Source organism: Electrophorus electricus, chromosome 16, assembly GCF_013358815.1.
Source record: "Electrophorus electricus isolate fEleEle1 chromosome 16, fEleEle1.pri, whole genome shotgun sequence".
NCBI classification, from domain to species: domain Eukaryota; kingdom Metazoa; phylum Chordata; class Actinopteri; order Gymnotiformes; family Gymnotidae; genus Electrophorus; species Electrophorus electricus.
The window spans coordinates 17,937,218-17,956,666 of NC_049550.1; the positions used below are offsets into that span (position 1 = coordinate 17,937,218).

At 39.6% G+C, this 19,449-nt stretch overlaps 3 protein-coding genes across 4 annotated transcripts in view; 1 reads left to right on the forward strand and 2 right to left on the reverse strand.

Moving 5' to 3' along the window:
- Positions 1-6,481: 6,481 nt before the first annotated feature.
- On the reverse strand, positions 6,482-9,397 carry pin1 (peptidylprolyl cis/trans isomerase, NIMA-interacting 1). Its single transcript, XM_027029273.2, has 4 exons — positions 9,089-9,397; positions 8,106-8,303; positions 7,867-7,977; positions 6,482-7,752 (listed from the first exon to the last, which is right to left on the reverse strand). The coding sequence occupies exons 1-4, from the start codon at positions 9,144-9,146 to the stop codon at positions 7,643-7,645; spliced, it is 477 nt and encodes a 158-aa protein (XP_026885074.1). The 5' UTR covers positions 9,147-9,397; the 3' UTR covers positions 6,482-7,642.
- A 139-nt stretch (positions 9,398-9,536) lies between these two features.
- Positions 9,537-11,804, forward strand: ubl5 (ubiquitin like 5). The gene is made up of 5 exons (XM_027029282.2): positions 9,537-9,628; positions 10,186-10,273; positions 10,820-10,903; positions 11,025-11,062; positions 11,415-11,804. The coding sequence occupies exons 2-5, from the start codon at positions 10,218-10,220 to the stop codon at positions 11,456-11,458; spliced, it is 222 nt and encodes a 73-aa protein (XP_026885083.1). The 5' UTR covers positions 9,537-9,628; positions 10,186-10,217; the 3' UTR covers positions 11,459-11,804.
- Positions 11,805-12,403: 599 nt separating this feature from the next.
- LOC113589562 (proto-oncogene vav) overlaps positions 12,404-19,449 on the reverse strand; it is an 18,185-nt gene continuing 11,139 nt past the window's right edge. For both annotated transcript variants that reach the window (XM_027029281.2, XM_027029280.2), the window contains exons 14-28: positions 18,856-18,941; positions 18,607-18,742; positions 18,272-18,381; positions 17,985-18,086; positions 17,585-17,679; positions 17,421-17,443; positions 17,216-17,255; positions 16,839-16,975; positions 15,157-15,222; positions 14,942-14,973; positions 14,655-14,765; positions 14,403-14,490; positions 13,937-14,063; positions 13,434-13,585; positions 12,404-13,335 (exon numbers count right to left, since the gene is read on the reverse strand). In XM_027029281.2, the coding sequence (XP_026885082.2) occupies positions 13,282-13,335; positions 13,434-13,585; positions 13,937-14,063; positions 14,403-14,490; positions 14,655-14,765; positions 14,942-14,973; positions 15,157-15,222; positions 16,839-16,975; positions 17,216-17,255; positions 17,421-17,443; positions 17,585-17,679; positions 17,985-18,086; positions 18,272-18,381; positions 18,607-18,742; positions 18,856-18,941 (1,359 nt within the window). In that variant the 3' untranslated portion in view covers positions 12,404-13,281. The remainder of the gene's footprint in view (positions 13,336-13,433; positions 13,586-13,936; positions 14,064-14,402; positions 14,491-14,654; positions 14,766-14,941; positions 14,974-15,156; positions 15,223-16,838; positions 16,976-17,215; positions 17,256-17,420; positions 17,444-17,584; positions 17,680-17,984; positions 18,087-18,271; positions 18,382-18,606; positions 18,743-18,855; positions 18,942-19,449) is intronic.

Genomic DNA, 19,449 nt, shown 5'->3' on the forward strand with positions numbered 1-19,449 from the left:
AGTTAATCTATGACAATCCAGAATGGAGGCCAGGCAGCAGACAAAGAGAATAAACCAACCATCTGCTGGTCACTACGTGACATCACCCGAAGTTCATCATATTGACACTGTGTCTGTTCACCGAGCTAAGCAGAATACAGAAAACAAAGAAAAAACATGTCTTAATAACATAATAAGTATTAAAGTAACTGATTCACAGAACACTACCTGCACCTTTTATCTAAAGATGGGTTTGCTAAATGTTAGATCCCTAACATCTAAAGTGCTCATGATAAATGAAATCCTAACAGATCATAGATTTAATGTACTTTGCCTAACAGAAATCTGGATCAAGCCAAGTGAAAACTTAGCTTTAAACGCAACTTGTCCTTCTGGCTACAGCTATGTACACCGCCCTTGTCTAACTAGCCGTGGAGGCGACATTGCAGTTATTTATTTATATTGACACGTTAGACATAAACCAGAAAGCTGGTTATGATTTCAAGTCCTTCGAAATTCTTTTTACTAGTATGATGTAGCTAGCGATAAGAAGCCCACCCAGCTTCTTCCACTATTTGGCATCTACAAGCCACCAGGACCCCACTCAGAATTTATTAAGGAATTTGCAGATTTCCTTTCTAATCTATTCACTCTAGTAGAAACAGCCATTATTGTAGGTGATTTCAATATTCACTTTGATAGTGCCCAAGACCCTCTGAGATCGGTCTTTAGTTCTATATTAGAATCAATTGGTTTCATCCAATGTATAAGAGAAACCACACACTCTGGTGGACATTCGCTTTATTTAGTACTGACATATTGTGTAGACATAGAGAACGTAGTTATATTACTCCAGTCGGATGTCATCTCAGACAATTCACTCATTTCATTTGAACTATGTATGAGTCACAATATAGTAACCTCACCTCACTATCATACCATATGCACTATCATGTCAGCCACTGCACCTAGATTTATTGTGAGTCTCCCAGACTTATCATTTGTGACTATGATACCCTCAAACCCCAGGGAACTTGATCAAATAACTGAATGCTTAGAATCAGTATTCCACTACACACTTAATGATGTTGATACACTTAAGAATAAAAAAAATTGGGGGAAAAAAATATTACCTTGGTATAATGACCACATTCACAATTTAAAACAAAACACTCAAAAAATAGAATGTAAATGGCACCACACTAAGCTTATTTAGTATATTTGGTACAATTAAATATCTCATTTAGTATATTTAGTACAATTACATATCTAACTAAGAGTAAAACTGACACCAATGCTCAGATTACATCATCACACAGTAGTAATGAATTTCTTTAATGAGAAAATTAAGCACATTAGAGATAACATTACGAGTATTATGACATTGGGCAGCTACTTAGACATCAGAACAACCAAGCCAAAAATGACTCTAGAATCCTTTACACCTATTGAAGAACCAGAATTTACATCTCTGATATCACAATCAAAATCCTCCTCTTGTTTAGTAGATTCACTTGGCTAAGTTCCTAAACCATTCAATTTAGCAGTATTCAGACCACATATTAAAACATCTAACCTCAACCCGTCAGCTGTCAAACTACAGGCCGATCTCAAACCTTCCATTTATTTCCAAGATCCTAGAAAAAGCTGTAGCTCAGCAACTAAGTTCATATCTGAATCAGAACCAGATACATGAAGTCTCAGTCAGGGTTTAGGCCTAATCACAGTATGAAACAGCACTGATTAAAGTAGTTAATGACTTGTTGTTGGCTTCTGACCACCCTCTTTGCTTATATTGCTTGATCTGAGTGTAGCATTTGACATTATAGATCACAACATTTTACTAGATAAACTCAAAAATGTTAGGGATTAAAGGAATAGCCCTTTCCTGGTTTAAATCTTATCTAGACTGTAGCTACCAGTTTGTTAACATAAATGGAGACTTCTCAGCAAATGGAGACTTCTCATAAGGTTAGCTATGGTGTCCCATAAGGCTCTGTTATAGGGCCTTTGCTTTTTTCTTTATATATGCTACCTCTGTGACATTTTATGTAAACACTGTGCTAGTTTCCACTGCTACGCTGATGATACTCAGCTATGTGTCTCAGCCAAACCAGAGGACATATCAGCTTAGTATTACTGATGAATGCATAAAGGACATCAGACACTGGATGTTGAGGAACTTTCTCTCACTTAATCCTGAAGAAACAGAGGTGTTTCTATTAGGACCTAGACAGCAAGGTCTAATTATTATAATTACGCAATGAACCTCAGTGGTCTCCCAATCATATCTTCTCTAATAGTTAAAGTTCTTGGAGGGATTATGGATCCCAGTCTCTCGTTCAAAGGTCATGTAAATAATATTTCTAGGACCGCCTTTCTCCACCTTAGAAACATTTCAAAGATTAGGAACATGCTCTCCTCACATGTTGCAGAAAAGGTAGTCCATGCATTTATTACTTCAAGATTGGACTACTCTAATGCATTACTATCTGGCTGTACCATTAAGCTCCAGCTAGTTCAAAATGCAGCAGCCAGAGTTCTTACTAGAACTAGATCACATCACTCCTATCTTAGCTACTTTACATTGGCTCCCAGTAACGTTTTGTAGTGATTATAAAATACTTCTAATAAACTACAAAGCACTGAATGGTCTTGCCCCACAGCACCTTAGAAAACTCTTAGTGCATTATGATCCACCACATCTACTTAGACCAAAAGGTGCAGGCTCTTTACTAGTAACAAGTATAAGAAAATCTACTGCAGGGTCAGAGCCTTTTCTTAGAAAGCTCCCACGCTATGTAATAATCTTCCTGTAAATGTTTGAAACGAACACATAGTCTCAATATTTTGGACACATGCATACCGTCAGGATAAGACTAGGACCTCTGGAAAATTGGACTAGACAGTAACTGTTTATTTTTTCATATTTTATTTATTTTTTGCTTAAAATTGTTATTATTGTGGTGACCGTTATCACCCAGAGGAGGATGGGCCCCCCCTCCCCCTTTGAGTCTTGGTTCCTCTCATGCTCCTCATGCTCAAGGGAGCTTTGCCTTGCCACTCTCACCCTTGGCTTGCTCACTGGGGGCTTGGAATTGGACATTTGTAAAGCTGCTTTGTGACAACATCTGTTGTAAGAAGCTCTATATAAATACATTTTGACTGATTGATTGAATCTGTTTACTTAAATTATTCAAATGAATTGTTCAATGTAGTTTCTTTTTTGCAATTGTTCTAAAATGTTTTCTTTGCATTACACCACCACTCTGTACAAGCCCTTTCCATATATGTTTTGTGTCGTGTTTGGCACTTTTAATTTCTACACATAACTATATTCTGACATTCTAAAACAAGGTTTTCTGCTAGGCACGTTCTCTTATATTTTCCTCCTTCTTTTCTCTTTTGGACATATTTCAGATTGAATGATCAGAATGTGTACATATAGACCATAATCATTTAATTGTTAACTTTGGTTATTCTCATATCTCATCTAAACTGGTTCCTCATGCTCACCTTAGACTTCAGGGTTTAACTCATGGTGACACAGTGTCTTATGTCCTTGTTCTGGTAGCTATTCCAGTCTAAAAAATATTTTATTCATCTCAGCAGCTAATTAATTATCAAGCCCTTCCTGAACAAATTTTTTTTTTTGCTGTGGGTAAGATTCAGAAACACTCATATATGAAGAAACATAGTCCTCTACCCTGCCATTACAAGAAAAAAGGGAGTCCCCCCACCTCCAGAAGTTGGTTTAGCCCCCCACTCCCCACCTCCAGAGGTTGGTTTAGCCCAACCCCCTCCCCCCAGAGGGACCTGGGACCTGGGTTTATAACAATTTCCACAATTTATTTTGTCAGTACAAAAAAAAAAAAAAGCTATGGAAATTCAAGGAACAACCTGTAGAGCTCTGCAAAAATATTTCAAGGCATAAATCAAGGCAAGGATATATAACAGAACCTAAAGCTTTGATTGTTGCCAGGACCACAATGACCTCAGTAAATTTGATATCATACACTCCTTCAAAACGGCAAAACGGGCCTTGGTGAGCGAGGTATGGTAGAGCCCAACAGCCACTCTAAAAGAGCTCCTGTGCAGAGACGGGCGAACCTGCAGGAATGATGACCATCTCTGGATCACTTTTATAGCAGAGTACCAAGTGTAGGAGCCACTGCAAATCTCAATACGGTATTCAGCAAAGCACAAATAATTTATTTATAATAGCCCCAGCGTAATTCTGCCTGTTTTATTAGAGTCACCAGCCCCTGTGTAAGTCTGCTTGTTCTATTACAGTAACTAGCCCCACTGTAATGAGCCACCTGTACATTAAAAATGCAACTTTGCCCGCAAAGCTCCATAGAGCAACTGTAACAGGGAGGCTGCCAGGTAAACAATGGGGCTGCACCCCCTCTGTTGGTAAACAGGAGGATGGCAGCCAACCCATGTGGAGATTAACATGGTGTTATGTAAATGGTGTAAATACATTAAGATAGAGCAGCCCCTGTGGCTAAACAGACCAGAACACTGTCTCACTGAACACACCAGAACACTAAACACACCTGAACACTAAACACACCAGTACACTGAACACACCAGAACACTGAACACATCAGAACACTAAACACACCAGAACACTGAACACATCAGAACACTGAACACATCAGTACACTGAACACACCAGAATACTAAACATACCAGAACACTGAACACACTAGAACACTAAACACACCAGAACACTGAACACATCAGTACACTGAACACACCAGAATACTAAACACACCAGAACACTGAACACACTAGAACACTAAACACACCAGAGCACTGAACACATCAGTACACTGCACACACTATAACACTAAACACACCAGAACACTGAACACACCAGAACACTAAACACACCTGAACACTAAACACACCAGAACACTAAACACACCAGAACACTAAACACATCAGTACACTGTCTCACTGAACACACCAGAACACTAAACACACCAGAACACTGAACACATCAGAACACTAAACACACTAGAACACTAAACACATCAGTACACTGAACACACCAGAACACTAAACACACCAGAACACTAAACACACCAGAACACTGAACCCATCAGAACACTAAACACACTAGAACACTAAACACATCAGTACACTGAACGCACCAGAACACTGCACACACCAGAACACTGTCTCACTGATCATACCAGAAAAATGAACACACCAGAACACTAAAAACACCAGAACACTAAACACACCTGAACACTGAACGCACCAGAACACTGAACACACCAGAACACTGAACACACCAGAACACTGTCTCACTGAACAATGTGTTAAAAGAATCAATTAAGTAATAACATGAAGTACAATTGATTTAGATATAATAAATATTGGAATAATAAAACAAAATAAATACTTTAAAAAACTAAAGCGCAATTAAAAAATAAAGTAATAGAATAAAGTACTGGTAGATAGTGATAGTGACAGAAATAGTGCAAAAGCTGAACTATAAGCACGAGTAAAAATCTAATAATAATCAAAGATTTTTTTTTGTTACATACATATGCTGAGTATATGTATATACTGTGCTAGATTTTTTTGTTACATACATATGCTGAGTATATGTATATACTGTGCTAGATTTGTTTGTTACATACATATGCTGAGTATATGTATATACTGTGCTAGATTTTTTTGTTACATACATATGCTGAGTATATGTGTATACTGTGCTAATTTTTTTGTTACATACATATGCTGAGTATATGTATATACTGTGCTAGATTTTTTTGTTACATACATATGCTGAGTATATGTATATACTGTGCTAGATTTGTTTGTTACATACATATGCTGAGTATATGTATATACTGTGCTAGATTTTTTTTAACTTACTACTCTCCTTGTTTCTCATCAGATAGTATACAGTAAGAGGGGAGTTTGAGAAACTCAGACATTTGAGAAACCTTCAGCATGTTTAGGGAGGAACATAGGAAGACAGGGAACTGTAGTGTTATAGCCATTAAATAACTTTACAGTAACTCTACTGCTAAATAACATGAACAACGCAACTACTTGGTTCTTTGGCTTGGAAACTTGATACAGTCTAGACAAGGCATTTCAACACAAGAGAGACAGTAGAAAATCATGAAACAAACCTTGAACATACTGCACATTCCAAAGATTCCACAGTTCTATAATGTGAGGGTTGGCTGCATTCTGCATCTCTAATGTGAATGACCAGAATGTGTTCCTGTACACAATAATTAGTTCTTTTTAAATTGGATTGCCTCTTCAACTCATCAAAAAAGGTTTTCTCATGCTTTTCTCATAGTAGGAAAAAAGGTCTAAGTGTAGGAAACTGTTTACACTGCAGAGAGAATATATACTTTTACCTGTAGGAAAGCACTGTATTAAACAACAACCTGACAACATGAGGGAATATTTCAGCTGGTACACAATCTCATTCATTATTTTTGTGGACTCACAAGGTCAAACAGCATTTCAAGTTCAAGTTTGGTTTATTTGTCACATACATAGTTATACATGGTATACACATTTGTGTGTACGTTTATTTACCGTTGTGTAGATCAAGACCATCGAAAGAAAAGAGAGGCAGAGTCTATCCCAAGACCTCAACTAATCGAGTCAAGACCATATGATCATCTTTACTGGTCAAACTCTGCTGGACAGGCATTTCTCTACACAACCTAATGCTTTGATGAAGATATTGTATCTCAGACTACACACTCATTAAGATCATATTGTTAGTACACACTCACAAAGACAAACCTGCACTTTTCATTTGATCAGCTTTATTGGTCATTGTCTATCATTTCAAGTTTGACATCATACTGAGGATAAATTCATGAGTGTAATGGTACAGACAGATGATGCCAAGAGATGGTCAAAGGAGCAGGAAAGATATTTCTAGCTGCTGGTTGATGATGTCACTGTTTGTTGCCCTCCATAAACTGGTCCTGTGCAGCTTTACTGTATGGCATTTACTCTAAGACTCCTAGGTTAGTTCAGCTTTATCACTAAGCAACAGAGCCTTTTTGGGCAAACTTAGATACCTCGGAGTAGCAAAGCACTATACTGTGCAGTGTGGGGGAGGGCTGACCTTGGGACTGGGGTATGCTGGACATCATTTGGGGGGGTAAAGACAGGAGCTTATTCTTACCCAAAACGGTCATGCTGAAATTTAAAGTGAATCAGCCAGGGGGGAGAAATAAAACTCATACGGTTAAAAAAAACAAAAGGATTTCATCCACCCAGTGCAACTGCTGCTGTTTTATCACACAAAATAATGAACTAGCATTTCATTCTTATGACTATTCCACCAAGATCTTTAAACAAGACACTTTACTGTTGGTCTATGCATCTTAAAAATATAAAAAAGAGAAAGAGAGCTCAGGTCATTGGCCAGGCAACATCATTAGGATGCAGAAAAAAACATGCGTGGGGAGGGGGCATTTCAGAAAAACAACCATGCATGTTTGTGTATGTGTGTTTATGTTGAGTGAAAGTGAAAACTGAGGTGAGGTGAGCCATGTTTGTTAAAAGTCCAGGGCTCTTCATGTACTAGGAAAGACAGGGATGCATGGATGGTTGGAGGGATGGTAAGTTGGAGGGGCTAGAACAGGGATCCTATTGCAGAACTCTATCCTGTGCGGAGGATGATGTGAACACCAGAATCAGTGAACACGGGGCCGCTCATGTCACCGATCTTCAGAGCAAAGGAGGCCTCTTCAAACGGCTTCTGCATCTGACCTGGTAGAGAGAGAGAGACACACACACACACACATTTAAGTGCATACACGCCAGAAGGGACACACAGAATTGAAAATATTAGCATACATATGTGTTTGTGTACGTGTGCTCTACCCCTGCCAAACACGCCGAGGTCTCCTCCATTCCGTGCTGAACTGCAGTCACTGAACCGAGATGCTAAAGTCTCAAAGTCCTCTTCACCAGACTTTATCTGTTCTATATACTCTACACACACACACACACACACAGAGAGATAAATCTTTCAAAACAATCAACAAAATCCTATTATACACACACACACACACACACACACACACACACACACACACACACACACACACACTCTCCCCTACTCTGTATGAGCTGCAGCGCTTCTTCTTTGCTGCGGGTGATGTGCTCCTCCCTCCAGGACGACGGTCTGCGCGACTGGTTGTGTTTGACGAGCAGGTGCGAGCAGCGCACCTTGTCCACGGCGCCCGCGCCGTCGCCCGCGCCGGTCGGTCTCTCCCACTGACTGGCGTTGGTGATGTGATTGAAGTAGTAAACCCTGCCTGAGTGTGTGTGTGTGTGAGAGAGAGAGAGAGAGAGAGAGAGAGAGAGAGGATGACCGACGACGGACGATACACATCGACTTGGCACCACTGCTTGTGTTGAGTCACGTCGTGTCACGATGTTGCCATGTTTAAACCAGTGAGTCTACTTGTGGACACAGTTAAGCAAATGAAAACCAGCTGGACTTTCTAATATTTCATTGTTATCGCGAAGAGTTTCTATCTAGATGGTACGCAATGCCCAACTAAGTGTACATAAAATAAACTAGTTAGCCTAACGAATTCCAGTACACTTGTTTAGCTGATTTTGTTCATAACTATGTAACCAGCTAGCTAGATTAATGATATGCGTAAATGTAGGTTTGGTGCAAGTCTCAGCTTTGCACGGGAGTTAAGTAAAACCAATCTGCTCTACTTTGGCTAAAGTTAGCTATAGGTTGAGGTCCCCAGGGCAACTAGCTAGCTAGCTGTACGTTTAATTAGCTAGCTTAGGTTAGCTAGGTTACCTATATTTGGCCAGCAGTTGGTCATTATACAACATAGCTATACAGCGTACAATCGTTGCTTAGCAAGACATTTCAACGGCAACTAAAATTAATTAAAACACCCTTATCATGCCATTGGTTAGTCAGCTAGCTCGCTAACCTGCTAATGCTAACAGGACGCTGTTTTGACTGGAAGCGCAACCGCAGTGCTTGGCCTTAGCTTGCTCCAGCGTGTTACGGCAGGTTCACTGACTACAAACTGCGGTTATTTTTCGTGCGTGTCCATGGAACACGGGGTACCTGAACTCCGACTCATGCGTTTCTCCCATCCAGACGGTAGTTTGTCATCGTCAGACATGATAACAGATAGATATCTACAGCACAGAGCGTCGCTCCCCTCGCTTATCCCGCCGTGTCGCGGTGCAGTTCCAAATGCAGACAACAGGGAGCAGTATAATCCACACTGGATTATACTGGGTGAGCAGGTTTGTATACATCAAAATTGACTACGTTTAACGTTAATTGAAATATTTTCGTTCATTCCTTTGTAACAATGATCGCATTTTATAACAGACGCACAAAACTATTATGAAGATACTGTGATTCGTATTCTTGCGACGTTAGTGCTCACGACAGTCGACATCAATTGACGGCAGTTGCATTGGTCCCACCATGTTACTGTAGAGTTCTAATTTAATTGGTCGTCTTTTAATGTCGATCAACAGTTAATGTGCATGATTGGTCCATTTGTTCCACGTGAGTTTAGACGTTACTCGTTTACGTCAAACGCTTGGAACGTGGAGAGTAGTTTTATTTTCCTGGGAGCAGACATCTACTTTGGTACTGATTTACTCTTCATTTAGCTAAATGTGTACTTTAATCGATCTCTGTATGAATTAAGGTTTACTAAACGCACCTATTGTAACTATAAATGGTAAACCCCATTTGGTTAGCTAGCTAGCTATTGAACCAGGTAGCTAGCTAGCACGATTAGTAGGTAATCTTAAGAACATCTGCCACTGCGAGAACCATTCTCGCATTTTTAAATATAGTCAGCCAGTAATTAAGTTAAGTCATTCGAACACTGGGGTTATCCATTTTTTGTAATGTTTAGTGAAAATATATGGTAGTTGAACTCTGATCACTACTCCAAACAGTCGAGACACACCATGCAGTGGAGGTTAGACCGCCAGGGCAGACCGGTAACTGTTCCTTGGGCACTAGCGGTCTGTCGCGACAGTTCAGTTTCCAAGAGGAACGCTTTATGTTATGTTTTGTTTTGACACGCTTTCTCTTCTTTACCCAATTAGGCAGTACATCCATCCATCCATTCACGTACGGGATTGTTCAAACTAGTGAGTTTCGCTGATATTAACGGGCAGCTCATGATGTTTCAGAGTTGTTTCCTGTGTCACTCGGAACTGCAGAGATGATTGAAGTGGTGTGCAATGACCGATTGGGAAAGAAGGTCCGCGTGAAGTGCAAGTATCCTTTACAAGTTGGCACACAGCCGCCACTTTCATTTAAATTGCAGCTTTACACAGCTTTTCTCTCCGTCTCACTCAGTTCTGGTGATTATATTTCAGGCCGGTTGGTGCACTGTTAATTATATTTGTATCTGCTTGTTTGTAGTTCTACGCCCCCCCCCCCCCCCCCCCCCCTCCCCAAAATGATTTTAAAAAATCTTTGTGATTTGGGTTGAACCTGTGTTACTATAATTGCCATGTTTTACTAGGTTTGAGTTGGTAAAAAATATTTGAAAACATAAGTGTTATAAGTTTGTGTGTGTGTGTCTTTGACTTCTGCTTAGGCGTGTGTGTGGTTGTTACCCTTTATTGTCTGCGTTCTGGTTTTAGTTAGTTCTTTGTGTATTTCTGTTGTCTGTGAATTTTGACATTATGATCTGGCATATTTTGGGGGGAGGGGGTTGTGTGTTTGTATTGAAAGTGTCTCATTCTGAGCCTGCTGCTTTGGGTTGTATTTGCTCTTTGTGTGTGCAATGTTGACTATGAACCTTAATGGTGTGTACAGTTCTGAAGACACTATTGGAGATCTCAAAAAGCTGATCGCAGCTCAGACTGGCACTAGGTGGGACAAAATCGTCCTCAAGAAATGGTGAAAGTTTCACTTCTCAAATAGACATGTTTGATAGCTTTGTTTCAGTCTATGCTTGAGTCTGTTACAGTGCTGTTCCAAACACTACTGTAGGAAATGACCATGGGTTTCCCTCTTGCAGGTACACCATATTCAAGGACCACGTGTCACTGGGAGACTGTATCCTTTCATACACCACTTTTCCTCTTTAGCCAGTTTCAGGGTTTTGCCAGTAAATAACATGCAACTGGGTTACTTTGAACCAACATGAGGTTTGCGTTCATGTCCTCATTTAAAGGTGAATGCTGTAATGGGGCTGTTTGGAGTCAGTATGGGGTTGGGTATTTTTGGTTTCCAATTGTAACTGTTATGCTACTTTGGCTGAAGGTCAGTTTGCCTGAGAATTTATCATAAGTCTGAGCAAGCAGAACTTAGATCTTTGTAAATTTCATTTTCCGTGTTCTGCAGTGGTAATCAGGAAACTGGGTTACTAAACCAGCATTTCTGTGTATTTTCCTTGACCGTACATAAGATGAGATCCATGATGGCATGAACCTGGAGCTATATTACCAGTAGGGGGCAGAGCTGAGGCAGATCTCTCTCTCTCTCTCTCGCGCGCACACACAGTGCAGACTGTACATCCTAGATGCACATTGTAGTACACATACTACCACTTAAGTCTCTCTGACTTCTCATGCCATATCTATTGTGTATGCATGAGCATACACCCACATTTACCCATATACACATTAGGAAGAACATTTTAGTATTGTTTGTTAGATCATGCTTCTAGGCAAGTGATATTTGTTCATTTGAATTGTTTTGATATTTGGAAATAAAAATATTTATGTAAATTAAGTCCTTGGATTTGGTAAAGTAGTTCCTTAAAGTAAAACATTAAAAGAGCTAAAAACAATGTCAATGTAGTGTGAGATCTTAATATGTTGGACTGCTTCACTTCTAGGTTTGGGTTAACATTGTAGAATGGTACAGCAGTAGGCTTGGATTGCCAGCAAAGACAAACGTTTGTCTGCAGACATTGATTTCACAAATACTGCATTTGTTTATACTGTGGTTTCACTTTGTCATCCATTTTATTGGATGATGGTTATAGAGACAGTCATATACAAGCTGTTTGTGTTTCAGGACCGGTGCATCATTTCCACATTAAAACCTGTAAATGTGGCCCGTGGCTCAGGAAAGCATTGTTAAAGTGATCTGCTTTGCGGCTGTGGTAGAAAATTAATGTTCACTGAGTGTCCTGTGCACAATGACACTCAAAGCTGTACACAGTTGAATCTGATCATGAGCACATGACCATGACCCTAACAGTTTTTTCATTCGTTAATTACATCTTTGGCATATTTGTGTAATTAAATTTATCTGGTCAACATGTGTTTAAATTAGTAGTTTAACAGCCCAAGAATTGTTTGTTTTGTGGTAAGGTTATCAAAATGATTAGTATCAGTGATATAAATAATGTCATAAATACATTGGAAATAATAACAATTATTGCACGTGTAGTAATCCACACCCAACTCTGCTTTACTGACATTTCCCACATCTCAAATCTCTGCTCACTGTGTGAGAGTTTCACAAATCAGACCAGGAGAGGTTCGTATGTCGTGCAGGGTGACCAAACCTGTGCTCAAATGTACACAACTGATGAATAAGGGTGCATAACACTGTTGAGTGCAAGATGTAGAAGGAACAAAAAAATTCAGTCAAACTGGCTCAAACTCTCCCATCTCCACTTGTTGCCATAAGTATAAGTGCTATGGGTAAATTATCAGTGGAGCTGCAATGTATTATGGGATTTTCATTTAAATATGGATCCAGTTTGGTACCACTTATACCATATTAACCAAGTACAGACATTTAAGGGTTTTTAAAGAGATATTTTAAGAGTTTACGTCTTATTAATGGGATTTTGTCCAAGGCACTAGTGCATATCTGAAGAGTCAGTACAGGGAGAGATTAGTCTGTTCTTTTATGGACTGTGAGATGCTGTACATTTAAAAAAAAATAAAAAATTCCCTGAATGTTTTCCTGAAAACATAAATTAGACTCATGAAGAGAACTGGCAGTCGGTGGTCTACAGTATATTCGTCTCATTATGTTAATTTATATAAACATATTCATTATGTTATTGTTAAGGACTAGTGGGACAGTGTAAATCTATCTGTGTCATTTACATCTCATGTCATTTACATGTAAGCAAATTATTGCAATTAAGAGCAAGTAAAAGATTCAAAGAGTCAAACCAGAGAGGTTTGAAGAGCTTCTCAGGGTGTGAATGACTCCTTTACTGAGTCAGTAGTAGCCTTCAGTGGTGTCCTGCCTTCACACAGTTGGAGTTGGATTTATGGAGTCAGTTTGTATGTAACCAACTCACTGAATCAGCAGTAGTCTGAGTGTTCCTCCTCTACATAGTTAGAAGGGAATAACCCCACCTACACACACACACACAAAATGAGAAAGAACAAACGGCTTATGAATCATACAGATTAAGACGTACGTGTGTCTGAGGGCGCACGCGTGCGGCTCTTACCCTGCCGTAAACCTCGCCTTTCCACCAGCCATTGTGTGCTTTCTTTGAGATGATCTTCACTGTGTCTCCCTCCCGTAGAGACAGCTCTTTGCGATCCCGTGCAGAGAAAGCATATCGCACCTTAGCCGTGCCAAAATAACGCTCGCTCATACCTACACACACACACAGTTGCATTTTGTGGTGTGTTAATGTGAGAGAGAGAAAATGTGCAGTTTGTGTGAAGATATGAGTAATATGGTGGAGGTGTGTGAGTGTATGAGTGATATAGTGCAGGTGTGTGAGTGTATGAGTGATATGGTGGAGGAATGTGTGTTTATTTGAGTGATATGGTGGAGGTGTGTGTATGTGGATGAGAGTGGTATGTTACCTCAGGTAGGCTGGGGTGTATATATGTGTGTGTTCCTGCTGCTAGGTTGGTCTTTTTGAGAATGCACTGTGTCTGTGCGTGTGTGTGTTACCTCTGCTAGGCTGGTATGTGTATGTGTGCTCTGTGTGTGTCTTACCTCTGTGAGGCTGGTGTGTGTGAGAGAATGCACTCTGTTCGGGCTGCTTGTAAGGGATCTGCAACTGTGTGTCCACATCTTTAAAACACTCCTTCAGAGAGTGCTCTTGGTAGTACTGCACCAGGTCCTGCCCAGACACACACACAAAAGAGAATGAGAGAGTCACAGAGATGTAGAGAGAGTCATTTAGAAAAAGAAGAAGAAAGTGACATGTAGAGAGAGTCATGTACAAAAACAAAGAGAAAGTGACAGATGTAAAGAGAGTCATGTACAAAAAGAAAAAGGACCAAGCAAGAGAGAGAGAGCCATTCCCTCATAAATGAAGCCTGGTATATAGATGATGTTACGGTTCATAGCCTACAACTACACACAAGGGTCTGCAACTGATGGGTACACACATTAGGGAGAGAAGGGAAGGAGAGAAGTGTACACTTTAGGGAACTAAAGGGATGAAGTCATCACTTACAATGAGCCCTTTGAAAGCTTTCTTGTCATTGATTCTGTAAAGGCCCTCTGTCAGAATTATCTTAATATGTCGGATATCCATATTAAACCTGACAGAAGAGGAGAGAGGGATAGTATGAGTGAGCAAATTTTTAATCACTGATATAAACGAGAAGATAGGCTTTATGTTTCTGTGATGGTCATTGAGTCGATGCTAGTGTGTGCGCTTGTTTTTGAATGTGTGTGTGTTTTCTAAAGTGTTTGGGTTTTGTACTTGATACTGATGGCGAACTCTCCACCGTCCTTCTGCCGAATGAGAAATGTCCCATCAGACCGAGACATAAGGAGACTTTTGGCATCTGTACGCTCCATGTTGCCTGCAAACCTAACACACACACACATGCATGTGCACACACACTTATTACTTCTCAAGTTCACCAAAGCAGATACCAACTTATTAAAACAGTTGTTCTATGGCAATAAGAAATGAAGAGTTAAGCACTATCAGATATTATGGTATGTATCTGTGTGTGAGAGAATGCAAGTTTTATTGGTACCCACCAGGAGAACCCCGTTAGATCTGGAGTTGGTCTCTGAGAATACAACAGAGAACCAGAGGTCAGTCTGCTCAGATCATTGTACACACTTGCTACTTTTAAACAGAAGCTCTTAGAGATAACATGTTTTAGACATAGCACCTCTTACATTACAATTCAGATTCGGTGAAGTACAACTGCTCATGATATAATTCAACTCTTGAGCTGAAGTCAACTTACTGGTAAGAAGGGATGAACTTTACTGCAGGGAAACCAGCCAACTTCTCCAATTGTGAGATTCCTCCCCTGAAGCACACACACATGAACAGAAGGTTTTGTCCTGTAGCTGTACAATGATGAGTTGGTTAAGTGTGTTGGGTTACTCCTGAACTCCGCATGCTGGTGTTCTCTCATCTCACCCACTCTTTAACTAGTGAGGAAATTGGTAAATAATTGGAAATTAACCAATTAGCAAATTATATTACTAGATGCTGGAGGAAGCAAAAGAATGTCATAGAAAAAGCAAAAAACAAAACAAAAAAAGGAGAACATAGTTTAAAAAAAAAGTTGATTTTGCAACCATATCCTGTGTGTGAACCACAATTGATTTACCATGGGAACTTGGTCTGCACTAAACCTAACCTGCTTACCACATGTTTTGGGGTGCTTATATGGTCAAATGGGCCCACACTGAATAGGCTACATCAGATGTGAGAGACCGGCACTATCTGGTTACTGACATTTACCTGTACTGAGAACACAGATTGTTCATAATGGGTCAGTTTAATTATGTGAGAAGTGGCCTGACTGTATCCCTACACACCGTCCAAAAACACTAACACTATAAAACATCATTGCTGGATCTAATGTCTTTTTAAACAGATTTACCTTGATTCACCTTGAACACTGGGCTGTCAGTAAAACTTCAGACTGTTCCCGGACTTGCACAGCTAAACATACAATCTGCTACTGCACTTGAAGTCACTCAGAAGCCAAGTGTTCTGTCCCAGTGTCATTTCAGTACCACACTAAGAATTGTTTATGCAGCTCTTTATATTGGCATGAACACAGACATCATTTTAAATAAACTGAAAGTAATAATTATTTACACAGATATACTCAAATATTCTTAACCCCCAAAATTCTAATGTTTACTTTAATTAATATAAACAGACTTCGCTTTATCTTTGTGAAACCAAAAATATACAGTCTGGATTCAAACAGCTTCCAGGCCAATGTAACACTTGTTGGTGTGCTGACTGGATGTAAAAGTATTATGCATTGTGTTGATTGTAAAGCTTCCTTTGGTACTGAGAAAGGTGCTATATAAGTGAAACTTAATCTATCATATATATCATATATATCATATATAACATATATCATATATCAAACCAAAACAAACCAAACCATCCAGCTGAGAGAGTAGAGGCGGTCCTGTGGTGACCACTTTCGTCCCATGACATCCTGACTCATTAGCGCTACTGATCTGAAGGGGATGTTGAAAGCGCTGAACTGATATATTTTTCTGCTATTTTTCCAAAAATTAGTTTCACTTGAAACCATTTACACACATTCTTTAAAGGGTAACAGGATACTAAAAATATGTTAACGTAATTACCCATGGCCCAATCAGGATGATTTAAATGTCTGGCAGCTACTGTGTCTGATCTCTGTTTTGCTTCATTTATTAAAGGAAACGTTTTTCTCTGGCTTACATAAACCCTCATCACACCTCATTCTATTTGATTAAGGAGATGCCAAAATAACAATAAATAACAATAAATGACAGCTAGCAGGACACTTGCAATACTGAATAGCATCAATGAATTGTTAGACATATTTTCATTTGGGTCAATCTATTTTTGTTTTGTTTTTTTCCAGTCTTTGACCAATGAGGTAAAAGAGTAGTAATCAAGCCCCACCTCCCACCACTTTAAGTCGGCGTCCGCACGCGTCAGCTCTATGACATCACCTGCACTGAGGTGCAGTGGTTGGCCAAAACCCACAGGGGGCGGGGGCAGCCCATAGTAGTCAGCACACACCTCCATCTTGGGCAGACCTGAGAAAAGCAAGAGTGGAGAAAAAGTGATACAAAAGGTTTATAAACAGTTATAAACACCTCATACAAGGCTTGTTAATTAACTCATTAGGTGAGTTGCAGCGGGGAAAACATGAAACTGTGCAACACTAATGCACAAATTAATAAAAGAAGACTAAGTAATCAGTAAGATAAGTATTAAATCAAGCATTAATTAGTAAAGCTAAAGAGAGCTTATCAGTGCTGTGTAGCTGAACCGACCTGATTTATTTTGTCTCTGTGTGGCAGACCTGCATTTGTTCTAATAGGAAAACAAAAGGATTTAAACATGAGTCCATTATGCTAATCATATAATGTGAGTATGAGAAATTTTAAACACAAGTTAATTAGACACACATAAAAAAATATAACTCCTAATCAGGACACATATGGACCAAACCATGTGATTGCAAACAATGAGACTAACCTTTTTCAGAGTCCCTTGGTTTTCTGGCAAACAAATACAACACAGTTAATTAAATACAGAGATGTGATATTGCATGCGTACACACACACACATACACACACACACACACACACACACACACACACACACACACACACACACACAAATATAGTTTAGAGGGTCACCTGCTAAGCGTCCACATGCAGAAACTCTCCCCAGACATTCCTTGTGGGCTGCCATTTTACAGCGGCTGCAGCGGTAACCCTGGAAGAAAATCCCCCTAATGGAGCAAAGACCAGACAGCAGAAATGTTTACACCTCCTGGCCTGTGGGGAGCATTATCCTTCCTGCATTCCCGTCTTGGAGATATACTACCCTATTCAATTTAACTTTAGTTCTGAACTTTAGTCCTGAAATTCAGAAGTTTGATATATAATATAATATTCCAAATATAACCCAACAAACTGGGGTCTGGTCTAACTAATCCAGATTTTAGTAAAATGTATTTATTTTTATTTCTATTTTATTATTATTTTTTAAAATATTTATTTGCTTACTTATTTTGGAGTAAGCTAGACTGTTTACCTGAGCAGCATCTGGCAGGCTTTGCAGGAAGTGGTCTCTTCAAAACAGTACATCTGGAAATCATGACCATTAGCTGTGCAGTTCTCTGGAGACATATTGGAGCTACACGCACCCACACATCATACCAACACAGAATCCAGAAAACACTGAATTTATCATCCAGGCAGCAGATCTTTAAATCATTATAGGGTGATAATTCTACAATTAGATCTAAAACCTAATAGGATCAGATCAGTGTGCTGGGTCATTAGTTATCACATCCAACATGGGTTGAGTGTTCCACTCACAGCGCCATCTCAAACTGCTCCAGCCATTTCTTCTTCAGTTCACGCGTCTTGAAGAATAGATCATAGCCACTCTGACCATATGAATCCATCAGCAGGAACGTGTGTGTCCACTGTACGCACAAACATGCCCATGCACAAAGTTGAAGGACATGTATCTAAGTCTGATTAAACAGACACACAAATATTCTTAGAGCATTTAAAAAGTAATTTTAATCTTTGCTTCAGTTGAGGAGAGGAGAGGAGAGGAGAGGAGAGGAGAGGAGAGGAGAGGAGAAGAGAAGAGAAGAGAAGAGAAGAGAAGAGACGAGACGAGACGAGACGAGACGAGACGAGACCTTCTTGTTGTCCTTTTCTCCAATCATTTCATCTCTGAGCTGGAAGTGCTGGAGTTCGATGAGCTCCTTGAGCTCCATACTCTCACCACTCCTCTTCTTACACACTAGCAGGGCCTTATCAAAGAGAAACGCATATCTACACACACACACACACACATTCATTATTTTCCAGAATCATACACATTCTTAAATATACTTATACAAACACATATTAATCAGTGTGAACAGAATGCACAAACACAGGCTTACCTGTCTTGCTTTGACTTCTTTTCAGGGCTACAGATCTTCAGCTCTCCATCAATCTTAGGTCGACCAAACAAAGCTAGAGACTGAGCCTGAGAAGAAAACAGTAACAAGGAATATGACTGGACCAATATAAAACTCCATCCTCCATCTGCCGCCGAAAGCTGGAGCTGAGTCATGTCTGAGTTAAGAGCTTAGTAGGCAAGTGCTCACAATCGTTCACTCAGAATATGATCTGATCGTTCACTCAGAATGAGATCTGATTGTTCTCTCAGAATGAGATCTGATTGTTCACTGTGGGTGTGGTTGGCTGCCTGTTCCTTCTCAGGGTTTAATGTTCTTTACACACTCGACTTCTGCGATAGAGCATGTTACTTGCCACTGTGCATGGATGTCTCACTGGAGTTTTTAAAAAATTGATAATTCAATTATATCAAATATATAAAAATTCTATAATTATACACAACAAAATTGCCAGTGATAGATTTAAGAATGGAACAATCACATTAGTTTTTAAGTGTTTATCTACGTGTTACTTTACCATTAAGCTAGTTTAGTATAGAGTGATAAAAAATATGTAGCACAGAACTGAAAATAGAC